General features: G+C 49.1%; 1 protein-coding gene across 1 annotated transcript in view; it reads right to left on the bottom strand.

The window, feature by feature from the left end:
- Positions 1-358: 358 nt before the first annotated feature.
- Positions 359-15123, bottom strand: part of LOC137367047 (AP-1 complex subunit gamma-1-like) — a gene marked incomplete at its 5' end in the record, with an annotated part of 214514 nt that continues 199749 nt past the window's right edge. The window contains 5 exons of the mRNA XM_068028532.1: positions 359-1355; positions 4339-4437; positions 5058-5227; positions 6690-6816; positions 14776-14911. Coding sequence (XP_067884633.1) covers positions 1254-1355; positions 4339-4437; positions 5058-5227; positions 6690-6816; positions 14776-14911 — 634 coding nt within the window. The remainder of the gene's footprint in view (positions 1356-4338; positions 4438-5057; positions 5228-6689; positions 6817-14775; positions 14912-15123) is intronic.

Genomic DNA, 15123 nt, shown 5'->3' with positions numbered 1-15123 from the left:
CTCAGTACTGACCCTCCGACAGTGCGGCGCTCCCTCAGTACTGACCCTCCGACAGTGCGGCGCTCCCTCAGTACTGACCCTCCGACTGTGCGGCACTCCCTCAGTACTGACCCTCCGACTGTGCGGCGCTCCCTCAGTACTGACCCTCCGACAGTGCGGCGCTCCCCCAGTACTGACCCTCCGACAGTGAAGCGCTCCCTCAGTACTGACCCTCCGACTGTGCGGCACTCCCTCAGTACTGACCCTCCGACTGTGTGGCGCTCCCTCAGTACTGACCCTCCGACAGTGCGGCTCTCCCTCAGTACTGACCCTCCGACAGTCAATTTGCCCCCCTTAGGATATCAACACGCTTAATGAGGAATTTTCATCAATTTAATGCAGATTAAACTCCACACGTCCCAAAAAAGGACCGAAGTTCACACTTGCCGGAGAGCAATTGAGGAACGGGAGGTGAGGGATGAGAGGTCATTGGTGTGGTCAGGGAGATTTTTAATGACTCAATTTTCTGAAGGGAGTTCCTTGCATGGCCTCTCCTTACCATCTTTCTCCGACTGATGCATTGTGACTCGAAAGCCACCGTCATGAGTTCAGGGACTTTTCTGTTTGTGGTGTAGGCGGGAAGAGGTAAAGTTAGCAGAGGCGAGGAGGTTTGTACAAACCAAGGAAACCCACACATGTACAGGGAGTCTTTCACTACCTTGGCTGGCGAGATGATGGGCTTTCTGTGTGGTCCCTGCATGTGCATCAATTTCACAAGACCGAAAAAAACAAGAACAATTCTTTCATTGTTTTTTGGTTGGAATTCGGGAGGTTAGGAAAGTGGTGGTGTTGGAGACCGGGAAGGAGTCAGAAACAGGTGAAATCAAGAGGAAGGAGGTAGAAAGGGAGAGAGAGGGATAAAATAGGAGACAGGGGGGAAAGGGAGAATGAGGAGAGAATGGATAAGGCGGGGGGGATGTAAGGGGATTGGATAAAGGAGAGAGAATGGAGAAGGCAGTGGGGAGTGCGAGAAGGCATGATAAAGAGATGGGGGGAAGAGTCCAGCGAGGTTGAATCAAAGATGTCCCATCAGGAGAAATAACAATTGAGAAAACACACAGATTTGTTTTAAAAAGACTGTTTTCCACAGGTTCCCTTGCTCTGGCCTCGTGGCTTCTCAGTTGTTTATTGTCGATCAATCAATATTCAATATCTTGGGAGAGGAGCTGGGTGCCTGCCGGGGAGGAGAACAGCACCTTGGCACCTTGGTGTGGTCACTGCCAGGCCTGTGGCGGGAAGTGACTGATCTCACTCACGTGCTGTACGGGGACACCACAATGTCGATACTGCAGTCGAATTCTCATCTTCAGTGGTTGCTGTCGGATACCGTCGAACCGAGAGAGAGAGAGAGAGAGACAGAAAATAAAGAGGAGCAGAGGGAGAAATTAGATAAAATGAAAGACATTGACGGTACAGAAGGAGGCCATTCAGCCCATCAATTCAATGCAATCTCTCCACAGTGCAATCCAGTCAGTCCCACTCCCCCGCTCGATTCCCGTCATCCTGCAAGTTTATTTCCCTCAACTGCCCGTCCAATTTCCTTTCCAAATCATTCATTGTCTCTGCTTCCACCCCCCCCCCCCACCTCGTGGGCAGAGAGTTCCAGGTCATTACCACCCGCTGTGTAAAAAAACTTCTTCCTCACATTCCCCCCTGTATCTCTTCCCCAAAACCTTCAATCTGTGTCTCCTAGTCCTTGTATCATCAGTTAATGGGAACAGTTTTTCCTTGTCTAACTTGTCTAAACCTGTCATAATCTTGTACACCTCGATCAAATCTCCCCTCAATATCCTTTGCTCCAGGGAGAACAACCCCAGCTTCTCCAACCTAACCTTGTAACTAAAATCCTCCATCCCAGGAACCATTCTGGTAAATCTCCTCTGCTCCCTCTCAAGGATCCTCACATCCTTCCTGAAGTGGTGACCAGAACTGGACACAATACTCCAGCTGGGGCCTAACCAGAGTTTTATAAAGGTTCAGCGTAACATCCCTGCTTTTGTACTCAATGCCTCTATTTATGAATCTCAAGATCCCAAATGTTTTACTAATCACTCTCTCAATATATCCCGTCACCTTCAATGATCGATAGACATGTACCCCCAGATCCCTCTGTTCCTGCACACTCTTTAGACCTGTACCATTAAGTATATGTTGCCTCTCCCTATTCCTTCTGCCAAAAGGCATCACCTCACACCTGTCAGTATTAAACTCCATCTGCCACCTCTCTGCCCATCCTGCTAGTCTGTCTATGTCCTGTTACAGGTGGTTCATATCATCCTCACTGTTTGCCTCACCTCCAAGTTTGAATTCAAGGCAATTAGGTTGAAGCAGGACCTTACACAAACTCGGGACATCCCAAAGGACTTTATGCCAAGGTCGATGGTTGATTTTCAAACTGTAGTCATCGTTGGAATGTTGGGAATGCTGTTTGGCGTACAGCAAGATCCCACAACCAGCCAAAGCAGTCAATTCGCTGATGGCTCATTTATGCTGTTGGACTGGGAGGGATTGGCACCCAGGAGAGAACTCCAGCCCCTCCCACAGCCCCTTCAATCCCCCACACTTCTCCCAGTAGTGGCCGTGGGATTGTTTACATCACACCGGTGAGGACGGACAGGCCTCGCTTAAAGTCTCACCCAGAAAGGTGGCACCTTCAACTGTGTAGCACTCCCTCAATAGTGATCATCTGATATGCAGTGCTCCCTCAGTACTGACCCTCCGACAGTGCGGCGCTCCCCCAGTACTGACCCTCCGACAGTGCGGCGCTCCCTCAGTACTGACCCTCCGACAGTGCGGCGCTCCCTCAGTACTGACCCTCCGACAGTGCGGCGCTCCCTCAGTACTGACCCTCCGACAGTGCGGCGATCCCTCAGTACTGACCCTCCGACAGTGCGGCGCTCCCTCAGTACTGACCCTCCGACAGTGCGGCGCTCCCTCAGTACTGACCCTCCGACAGTGCGGCGCTCCCTCAGTACTGACCCTCCGACAGTGCGGCACTCCCTCAGTACTGACCCTCCGACAGTGCGGCGCTCCCTCAGTACTGACCCTCTGACAGTGCGGCGCTCCCTCAGTACTGACCCTCCGACAGTGCGGCGCTCCCTCAGTACTGACCCTCCGACAGTGCAGCGCTCCCTCAGTACTGACCCTCCGACAGTGCGGCGCTCCCTCAGTACTGACCCTCTGACAGGGCGGCGCTCCCTCAGTACTGACCCCCCCGACAGTGCGGCGCTCCCTCAGTACTGACCCTCTGACAGGGCGGCGCTCCCTCAGTACTGACCCACTGACAGTGCGGCACTCCCTCAGTACTGACCCCCCGACAGTGCGGCGCTCCCTCAGTACTGACCCTCTGACAGGGCGGCGCTCCCTCAGTACTGACCCTCTGACAGTGCGGCACTCCCTCAGTACTGACCCCCCGACAGTGCGGCGCTCCCTCAGTACTGACCCTCTGACAGTGCGGCGCTCCCTCAGTACTGACCCCCCGACAGTGCGGCGCTCCCTCAGTACTGACCCCACGACAGTGCAGCACTCCCTCAGTACTGACCTCCCGACAGTGTGGCGCTCCCTCAGTACTGACCCTCTGACAGTGCGGCGCTCCCTCAGTACTGACCCCCCGACAGTGCGGCACTCCCTCAGTACTGACCCTCTGACAGGGCGGCGCTCCCTCAGAACTGACCCTCCGATAGTGCAGCACTCCCTCAGTACTGACCCTCTGACAGTGCGGTGCTCCCTTAGTACAGACCCTCCAACAGGGCTGCACTCCCTCGGTACTGACCCTCCGTCAGTGCCCATTCCCTCAGTACTGACCCTCCGACAGTGCGGCACTCATTCTGTACTGACCCTCCAACAGTGTGGCACTCCCTCAGTACTGACCCTCCGACAGTGCAGCACTTCCTCAGTACTGACCCTCCGATAGTGCAGCACTTCCTCAGTACTGACCCTCCGACAGTGCAGCACTCCCTCAGTACTGACCCTCCGACAGTGCAGCACTCCCTCAGTACTGACCCTCCGACAGTGCAGCACTCCCTCAGTACTGACCCTCCGATAGTGCAGCACTCCCTCAGTACTGACCCTCCGACAGTGCAGCACTCCCTCAGTACTGACCCTCCGATAGTGCAGCACTCCCTCAGTACTGACCCTCCGACAGTGCAGCACTCCCTCAGTACTGACCCTCCGACAGTGCAGCACTCCCTCAGTTACTGGGAAATGGGGGAGTGTTGACTGTCAGATTACTGGGCTTCTGTATCTGGATTGCAGGGAAATATTATACACGATTCCGCAGTGCATGTGCGAGGGACTCACTTTCTGTGGGTTCAGCAGCTGAACAATTTGAGCTAGAGATCCAGAATTGTGTGCTGGCACAACCGTTCCACTTGGTGACAGGAGCTGGAGCTGGATACTCTGAGGATGGGGGTAAGAGAGAGATGGAAAGAGATCAGGTCCAAACAGGATATCATCAACAGGGTTACAAACGGGATTCTCTTCGAGAACGTTCTCCCAGATGGGGGAATTGAGTGTGGGCAGTTGGTTAAACTCTGACCTTTCACTTTCCAGTGACCTGCGGGTCAGATCCCAGCCTTGGAGATTGGGGACGACATTCTCTGAGGGTCTGTCGACCTCCTCACCTAAGGTAGGACGTACTTTCCCTCGAGGGAGTACAGTGAGGGTTCACTAGACTGGTTCCTGGGATGAGGGGATTGTCCTCATGGAGAGATCGAGTGGACTTGGCCTGTAATCCCGGGAGTTTAGATGAATGAGAGGTGATCTCATTGAAACATATCAAATTCTGAAGGGGGTTTGAGAGGGTTGACACGGAGAGGCTGTTTTCCCCCTAGGGTAGATGATCAGTCATGATCTCACTGAATGACAGAGGAAACTTGAGGGGCTGAATGTGGTGTTGAGAGGGATGGACAATTGCAGGGAGATAAGAGCAGGAGGAGGCCATTCAGTCCATCACGGCTGTACCGGCATGCAATTCATTACCCGCACCCCCCTGCTTCCCCTTGTTCGTCCCCCCTCACCTTAGGGACAGCTGCTTGAAATATGAAGTCAAGCATGTCTTCCTCAGTTGAGTTGGTGGCTTCGAGTGAGATGGACAGCAGATTCGAGTTAGTGCTGGACAAGTGGAAGGAGAAGCTGATGCACAGGCCGTCCTTGCTGTAAGCCACAATGGGCGGGATTGTCGGCGGTACTGGAGAGACCGAGGGAGGGAGCGGACACATTCACAATCAGAGTTCAATAATCAGAGCAATGATAGGTCTCAAATCCCCCGATAGTCCTCATCCTCCCTATCTCTGTATCCTCCTCCAGTCCCGTCAACCCTCCCTATCTCTGTAACCTCCTCCAGTCCCGTCAACCCTCCCTATCTCTGTAACCTCCTCCAGTCCCGTCAACCCTCCCTATCTCTGCATCCTCCTCCAGTCCCATCAACCCTCCCTATCTCTGCATCCTCCTCCAGCCCCTACAACCCTCCCTATCTCTGTAACCTCCTCCAGTCCCGTCAACCCTCCCTATCTCTGTAACCTCCTCCAGTCCCATCAACCCTCCCTATCTCTGCATCCTCCTCCAGCCCCTACAACCCTCCCTATCTCTGTAACCTCCTCCAGTCCCATCAACCCTCCCTAACTCTGTAACCTCCTCCAGCCCCTACAACCCTCCCTATCTCTGTAACCTCCTCCAGCCCTTACAACCCTCCCTATCTCTGCAACCTCCTCCAGTCCCTATCTATCACTATTAGAGTGGGGGGATCAACCGAGACGGGATTAGAGTGGGGGGATCGGCCGGGATGGGATTGGAGTGGGGGGATCAACCGAGACGGGATTAGAGTGGGGGGATAAACCGAGACGGGATTAGAGTGGGGGGATCGGCCGGGACGGGATTAGATTGGGGGGATCAACCGAGACGGGATTAGCGTGGGGGGATCGGCTGGGATGGGATTAGAGTGGGGGGGATCGGCCAGGATGGGATGAGATTGGAAGGAGATCGGCCAGGATGGGATTAGAGTGGGGGGGATCGGCCGGGATAGGATTAGAATGGGGGGATCGGCCGGGATGGGATTAGAGTGGGGGGAGATCGGCCGGGATGGGATTAGAGTGGGGGGAGATCGGCCGGGATGGGATGAGAGTGGGGGGGATCGGCCGGGATGGGATGAGAGTGGGGGGGATCGGCCAGGATGGGATTCGATTGGAAGGAGATCGGCAGGAATGGGATTAGAGTGGGGGGATCGGCCGGGATGGGATTAGAGTGGGGAGATCGGCCGGGATGGGATTAGAGTGGGGGGGATCGGCCAGGATGGGATGAGATTGGAAGGAGATCGGCCGGGATGGGATTAGAGTGGGGGGGATCGGCCGGGATGGGATGAGCTTGGAAGGAGATCGGCCGGGATGGGATTAGAGTGGGGGGATCGGCCGGGATGGGACTAGCGTGGGGGGGATCGGCCAGGATGGGATGAGATTGGAAGGAGATCGGCCGGGATGGGATTAGAGTGGGGGGGATCGGCCGGGATGGGATGAGATTGGAAGGAGATCGGCCGGGATGGGATTAGAAAGGTGGGGGGGGCTCAGCCGAGACGTGACTGTGTGAAACCAGCCCCTGTTTTCCTGACACTGAATGGCCCACGCCCATCTAAACATTTCAACCTCCAATCCTCTGACCTGAGTCATTCCGGCCTCCGAGTAAATCCAACAACTCTCCCCCTGCAAGGGTTTCCTTTGTGGGCTGGGAGGTCGGAATCACTGGGTGTGAGTCGTTAACTCCGAGTAGATCCAGTAGATCATTCGCCTGCACGGGAAATAGATCAAGGAAAATATGCAACATGAGTGACAGCTCATCAGTGCAAAAAGATACTGTCAATCAGGGGAAGGGATAACGAAATAACAGATACCCGGGAGTGAGTTACAGACTGGAATCTATTCGAGGGGTTCGGGGTGGTTTATATAGAGAATAATAAATACCCGGGAGTGAGTTACAGACTGGAATCTAATCGAGGGGTTCGGGGGGGTTTATATATAGAATAACAGATACCCGGTAATGAGTTACAGACTGGAATCTAATCGAGGGGTTCGGGGGGAGGTTTATATATAGAACAACAGATACCCGGGAGTGAGTTACAGACTGGAATCTAATCGAGGGGTTCGGGGGGTTTAGATATAGAATAACAGATACCCGGGAGTGAGTTACAGACTGGAATGTAATCGAGGGGTTCGGGGGGTTTATATCCAGAATAACAGATACCCGGGAGTGATTTACAGACTGGAATCTAATCGAGGGGTTCGGGAGGTTTATATATAGAATAACAGATACCCGGGAGTGATTTACAGACTGGAATCTAATCGAGGGGTTCGGGGGGTTTCTATATAGAATAACAAATACCCGGTAATGAGTTACAGACTGGAATCTAATCGAGGGGTTCGGGGGGTTTATATATAGAATAACAGATACCCGGGAGTGATTTACAGACTGGAATCTAATCGAGGGGTTCGGGGGGTTTATATATAGAATAACAGATACCCGGGAGTGAGTTACAGACTAGAATCTAATCGAGGGGTTCGGGGGGTTTATATATAGAATAACAGATACCTGGGAGTGAGTTACAGACTGGAATCTAATCGAGGGGATCGGGGGGTTTATATATAGAATAACAGATACCTGGGAGTGAGTTACAGACTGGAATCTAATCGAGGTGGTTTGGGGGGTTTATATATAGAATAACAGATACCTGGGAGTGAGTTACAGACTGGAATCTAATCGAGGTGGTTTGGGGGGTTTATATATAGAATAACAGATACCTGGGAGTGAGTTACAGACTGGAATCTAATCGAGGGGATCGGGGGGTTTATATATGGAATAACAGATACCTGGGAGTGAGTTACAGACTGGAATCTAATCGAGGGGATCGGGGGGTTTATATATAGAATAACAGATACCCGGGAGTGAGTTACAGACTGGAATCTAATTGAGCGGTTCGGGGGGGTTTATATATAGAATAACAGATACCCGGGAGTGAGTTACAGACTGGAATCTAATCGAGGGGATCGGGGGGTTTATATATAGAATAACAGATACCCGGGAGTGAGTTACAGACTGGAATCTAATCGAGGGGTTCGGGGGGGTTTATATATAGAATAACAGATACCTGGGAGTGAGTTACAGACTGGAGTCTAATCGAGGGGTTCGGGTGGTTTATATATAGAATAATAGATACCCGGGAGTGAGTTACAGACTGGAATCTAATCGAGGGTTTCGGGGGGTTTATATATAGAATAACAGATACCCGGGAGTGAGTTACAGACTGGAATCTAATTGAGGGTTTCGGGGGGTTTACATATAGAATAACAGATACCCGGGAGTGAGTTACAGACTGGAATCTAATCGAGGGGTTCGGGGGGTTCATATATAGAATAACAGATACCCGGGAGTGAGTTACAGACTGGAATCTATTCGAGGGGTTCGGGGTGGTTTATATAGAGAATAATAAATACCCGGGAGTGAGTTACAGACTGGAATCTAATCGAGGGGTTCGGGGGGGTTTATATATAGAATAACAGATACCCGGGAGTGAGTTACAGACTGGAATCTAATCGAGGGGTTCGGGGGGGTTTATATATAGAATAACAGATACCCAGGAGTGAGTTACAGACTGGAATCTAATCGAGGGGTTCGGGGGTTTATATATAGAATAACAGATACCCGGGAGTGAGTTACAGACTGGAATCTAATCGAGGGGTTCGGGGGGGTTTATATATAGAATAACAGATACCCAGGAGTGAGTTACAGACTGGAATCTAATCGAGGGGTTCGGGGGGTTTATATCTAGAATAACAGATATCCGCGAATGAGGTGCAGACTGGAATCTAATCGAGGGGTTCGGGGGGCTTAGATATAGAATAACAGATACCCGGGAGTGAGTTACAGACTGGAATCTAATCGAAGGGTTCGGGGGGAGGTTTATATATGGAATAACAGATACCCGGGAGTGAGTTCCAGACTGGAATCTAATCGAGGGGTTCGGGGGGTTTAGATATAGAATAACAGATACCCGGTAGTGAGTTACAGACTGGAATGTAATTGAGGGGTTCGGGGGGTTTATATAGAGAATAACAGTTACCCGGGAGTGATTTACAGACTGGAATCTAATCGAGGGGTTCGGGGGGTTTATAGTTTGAATAACAGATACCCGGTAATGAGTTACAGACTGGAATCTAATTGAGGGGTTTTGGGAGGTTTAGATAGAGAATAACAGATACCCGGGAGTGATTTACAGACTGGAATCTAATCGAGGGGTTCGGGGGGTTGATATATAGAATAACAGATACCCGGGAGTGATTTACAGACTGGAATCTAATCGAGGGGTTCGGGGGGGGGGGTTTATATATAGAATAACAGATACCCGGGAGTGATTTACAGACTGGAATCTAATCGAGGTGGTTTGGGGGGTTTATATATAGAATAACAGATACCTGGGAGTGAGTTACAGACTGGAACCTAATCGTGGGGTTCGGGGGGTTTATATATAGAATAACAGATACCCGGGAGTGATTTACAGACTGGAATCAAATCGAGGGGTTCAGGGAGTTTATATATAGAATAACAGATACCTGGGAGTCAGTTACAGACTGGAATCTAATCGAGGGGATCGGGGGGTTTATATATAGAATAACAGATACCTGGGAGTCAGTTACAGACTGGAATCTAATCGAGGGGATCGGGGGGTTTATATATAGAATAACAGATACCCGGGGGTGAGTTACAGACTGGAATCTAATCGAGGGGTTCGGGGGTTTATATATAGAATAACAGATACCCGGGAGTGAGTTACAGACTGGAATCTAATCGAGGGGTTCGGGGGGTTTACATATAGAATAACAGATACCCGGGAGTGAGTAACAGACTGGAATCTAATCGAGGGGTGCGGGGGGTTTATATATAGAATAACAGATACCCGGGGGTGAGTTACAGACTGGAATCTAATCGAGGGGTTCGGGGGGGTTTATATATAGAATAACAGATACCCGGTAATGAGTTACAGACTGGAATCTAATCGAGGGGTTCGGGGGGTTTATATCTAGAATAACAGATATCCGCGAATGAGTTGCAGACTGGAATCTAATCGAGGGGTTCGGGGGGTTTAGATATGGAATAACAGATACCCGGGAGTGAGTTACAGACTGGAATCTAATCGAAGGGTTCGGGGGGAGGTTTATATAGAGAATAACAGATACCCGGGAGTGAGTTACAGACTGGAATCTAATCGAGGGGATCGGGGGGTTTATATATAGAATAACAGATACCCGGGAGTGAGTTACAGACTGGAATCTAATCGAGGGGATCGGGGGGTTTATATATAGAATAACAGATACCCGGAAGTGAGTTACAGATTGGAATCTAATCGAGGGGTTCGGGGGGTTTATATATGGAATAACAGATACCTGGGAGTGAGTTACAGACTGGAATCTAATCGAGGGGTTCGGGGGGTTTATATATAAAATAACAGATACCCGGGAGTGAGTTACAGACTGGAATCTAATCGAGGGGTTCGGGTGGTTTATATATAGAATAACAGATACCCGGGAGTGAGTTACAGACTGGAATCTAATCGAGGGGTTCGGGGGGTTTATATATAGAATAACAGATACCCGGTAATGAGTTACAGACTGGAATCTAATCGAGGGGTTCGGGGGGTTTATATATAGAATAACAGATACCCGGGAGTGAGTTACAGACTGGAATCTAATCGAGGTGGTATGGGGGGTTTATATTGAGAATAACAGATACCTGGGAGTGAGTTACAGACTGGAATCTAATCGAGGTAGTTTGGGGGGTTTATATATAGAATAACAGATACCTGGGAGTGAGTTACAGACTGGAATCTAATCGAGGGGATCGGGGGGTTTATATATGGAATAACAGATACCTGGGAGTGAGTTACAGACTGGAATCTAATCGAGGGGATCGGGGGGTTTATATATAGAATAACAGATACCCGGGAGTGAGTTACAGACTGGAATCTAATTGAGCGGTTCGGGGGGGTTTATATATAGAATAACAGATACCCGGGAGTGAGTTACAGACTGGAATCTAATCGAGGGGATCGGGGGGTTTATATATAGAATAACAGATACCCGGGAGTGAGTTACAGACTGGAATCTAATCGAGGGGTTCGGGGGGTTTATATATAGAATAACAGATACCCGGGAGTGAGTTACAGACTGGAATCTAATCGAGGGGTTCGGGGGGTTCATATATAGAATAACAGATACCCGGGAGTGAGTTACAGACTGGAATCTATTCGAGGGGTTCGGGGTGGTTTTTATAGAGAATAATAAATACCCGGGAGTGAGTTACAGACTGGAATCTAATCGAGGGGTTCGGGGGGGTTTATATATAGAATAACAGATACCCGGGAGTGAGTTACAGACTGGAATCTAATCGAGGGGTTCGGGGGGGTTTATATATAGAATAACAGATACCCAGGAGTGAGTTACAGACTGGAATCTAATCGAGGGGTTCGGAGGGTTTAGATATAGAATAACAGATACCCGGGAGTGAGTTACAGACTGGAATCTAATCGAAGGGTTCGGGGGGAGGTTTATATATAGAATAACAGATACCCGGGAGTGAGTTCCAGACTGGAATCTAATCGAGGGGTTCGGGGGGTTTAGATATAGAATAACAGATACCCGGGAGTGAGTTACAGACTGGAATGTAATTGAGGGGTTCAGGGGGTTTATATAGAGAATAACAGATACCCGGGAGTGATTTACAGACTGGAATCTAATCGAGGGGTTCGGGGGGTTTATAGTTTGAATAACAGATACCCGGTAATGAGTTACAGACTGGAATCTAATTGAGGGGTTTTGGGAGGTTTATATAGAGAATAACAGATACCCGGGAGTGATTTACAGACTGGAATCTAATCGAGGGGTTCGGGGGGTTTATATATAGAATAACAGATACCCGGGAGTGATTTACAGACTGGAATCTAATCGAGGGGTTCGGGGGGGGGGTTTATATATAGAATAACAGATACCCGGGAGTGATTTACAGACTGGAATCTAATCGAGGTGGTTTGGGGGGTTTATATATAGAATAACAGATACCTGGGAGTGAGTTACAGACTGGAATCTAATCGAGGTGGTTTGGGGGTTTTATATATAGAATAACAGATACCTGGGAGTGAGTTACAGACTGGAATCTAATCGTGGGGTTCGGGGGGTTTATATATAGAATAACAGATACCCGGGAGTGATTTACAGACTGGAATCTAATCGAGGGGTTCAGGGAGTTTATATATAGAATAACAGATACCTGGGAGTGAGTTACAGACTGGAATCTAATCGAGGGGATCGGGGGGTTTATATATAGAATAACAGATACCCGGGAGTGAGTTACAGATTGGAATCTAATCGAGGGGTTCGGGGGGTTTATATATGGAATAACAGATACCCGGGAGTGAGTTACAGACTGGAATCTAATCGAGGGGTTCGGGGGGTTTATATATAGAATAACAGATACCCGGGAGTGAGTTACAGACTGGAATCTAATCGAGGGGTTCGGGGGGTTTATATATGGAATAACAGATACCCGGGGGTGAGTTACAGACTGGAATCTAATCGAGGGGTTCGAGGGGGTTTATATATAGAATAACAGATACCCGGGAGTGAGTTACAGACTGGAATCTAATTGAGGGGTTCGGGTGGTTTATATATAGAATAACAGATACCCGGGAGTGAGTTACAGACTGGAATCTAATCGAGGGGTTCGGGGGGGGGGTTTATATATAGAATAACAGATACCCGGGAGTGATTTACAGACTGGAATCTAATCGAGGTGGTTTGGGGGGTTTATATATAGAATAACAGATACCTGGGAGTGAGTTACAGACTGGAATCTAATCGAGGTGGTTTGGGGGTTTTATATATAGAATAACAGATACCCGGGAGTGAGGTACAGATTGGAATCTAATCGAGGGGTTCGGGGGGTTTATATATGGAATAACAGATACCCGGGAGTGAGTTACAGACTGGAATCTAATCGAGGGGTTCGGGGGGTTTATATATAGAATAACAGATACCCGGGAGTGAGTTACAGACTGGAATCTAATCGAGGGGTTCGGGGGGTTTATATATGGAATAACAGATACCCGGGGGTGAGTTACAGACTGGAATCTAATCGAGGGGTTCGAGGGGGTTTATATATAGAATAACAGATACCCGGGAGTGAGTTACAGACTGGAATCTAATTGAGGGGTTCGGGGGGTTCATATATAGAATAACAGATACCCGGGAGTGAGTTACAGACTGGAATCTAATTGAGGGGTTCGGGTGGTTTATATATAGAATAACAGATACCCGGGAGTGAGTTACAGACTGGAATCTAATCGAGGGGTTCGGGTGGTTTATGTATCGAATAACAGATACCCGGGAGTGAGTTACAGACTGGTATCTAATCGAGGGGTTTGGGGCGTTTATATATAGAATAACAGATACCCGGGAGTGAGTTACAGACTGGAATCTAATCGAGTGGTTCGGGGGGTTTATATATAGAATAACAGATACCCGGGAGTGAGTTACAGACTGGAATCTAATCGAGGGGTTCGGGTGGTTTATATATAGAATAACAGATACCCTGGAGTGAGTTACAGACTGGAATCTAATGGAGGGGTTCGGGTGGTTTATATATAGAATAACAGATACCCGGGAGTGAGTTACAGACTGGAATCTAATCGAGGGGTTCGGGGTGTTTATATATAGAATAACAAATACCCGGGAGTGAGTTACAGACTGGAATCTAATCGAGGGGTTCGGGGGGGTTTATATATAAAATAACAGATACCCGGGAGTGAGTTACAGACTGGAATCTAATCGAGGGGTTCGGGGGGGTTTATATATAAAATAACAGATACCCGGGGGTGAGTTACAGACTGGAATCTAATCGAGGGGTTCGGGGGGGTTTATATATAGAATAACAGATACCCGGGAGTGAGTTACAGACTGGAATCTAATCGAGGGGTTCGGGTGGTTTATATATGGAATAACAGATACCCGGGAGTGAGTTACAGATTGTAATCTAATCGAGTGGTTCGGGGGGTTTATATATAGAATAACAGATACCCGGGAGTGAGTTACAGGCTGGAATCTAATCGAGGGGTTCGGGGGGTTTATATATAGAATAACAGATACCCGGGAGTGAGTTACAGACTGGAATCTAATCGAGGGGTTCGGGGGGGTTTATATATAGAATAACAGGTACCCGGGAGTGAGTTACAGACTGGAATCTAATCGAGGGGTTCGGGTGGTTTATACATAGAATAACAGATACCCGGGAGTGAGTTACAAACTGGAATCTAATCGAGGGGTTCGGGGGGGGTTTATATATAGAATAACAGATACCTGGGAGTGAGTTACAGACTGGAATCTAATCGAGGGGTTCGGGTGGTTTATATATAGAATAACAGATACCCGGGAGTGAGTTACAGACTGTAATCTAATCGAGTGGTTCGGGGGGTTTATATATAGAATAACAGATACCCGGGAGTGAGTTACAGACTGGAATCTAATCGAGGGGTTCGGGTGGTTTATATATAGAATAACAGATACCCGGAAGTGAGTTACAGACTGGAATCTAATCGAGGGGTTCGGGTGGTTTATATATAGAATAACAGATATCCGGGGGTGAGTTACAGACTGGAATCTAATCCGGGCTCTTTATACAATATCGTGCTGCTCAGTTTTGTGATACCTCGTTGTTTCGCTGTGTGGAGGTCTGTAGAACTTTCTTTTCCGCCTTCTCCATTTCCCGGTTGGTGTCCGGAATCACTTGGACATCATTGCTGGGAAGGTTCGACATTAGGGGCATTCGCTCCAGGACTGCTGATCTAAGTGGGTTATGAGATGTGTGTCAGTGTAAACTGGAGGGTTTCACATCAACATCCATCCTCACACACACAGACCCTCCCTTTTGCAATCCCTGTTCTCTCCTGCTCACCTTCTCAAGGGAAATTAGGGATGGGCAATAAATGCTGGCCTAGCCAGCCACACCCATATCCAATAAACAAATAAAATAAAAACTCACCGAAGCACAGGCCAG

The sequence above is a fragment of the Heterodontus francisci genome, unplaced genomic scaffold (genome assembly GCF_036365525.1).
Source record: "Heterodontus francisci isolate sHetFra1 unplaced genomic scaffold, sHetFra1.hap1 HAP1_SCAFFOLD_812, whole genome shotgun sequence".
NCBI classification, from domain to species: Eukaryota; Metazoa; Chordata; class Chondrichthyes; order Heterodontiformes; family Heterodontidae; genus Heterodontus; species Heterodontus francisci.
The sequence above is the reverse complement of the archived record's forward strand: the minus strand, read 5'-3'. Positions and strand labels throughout refer to the sequence as shown.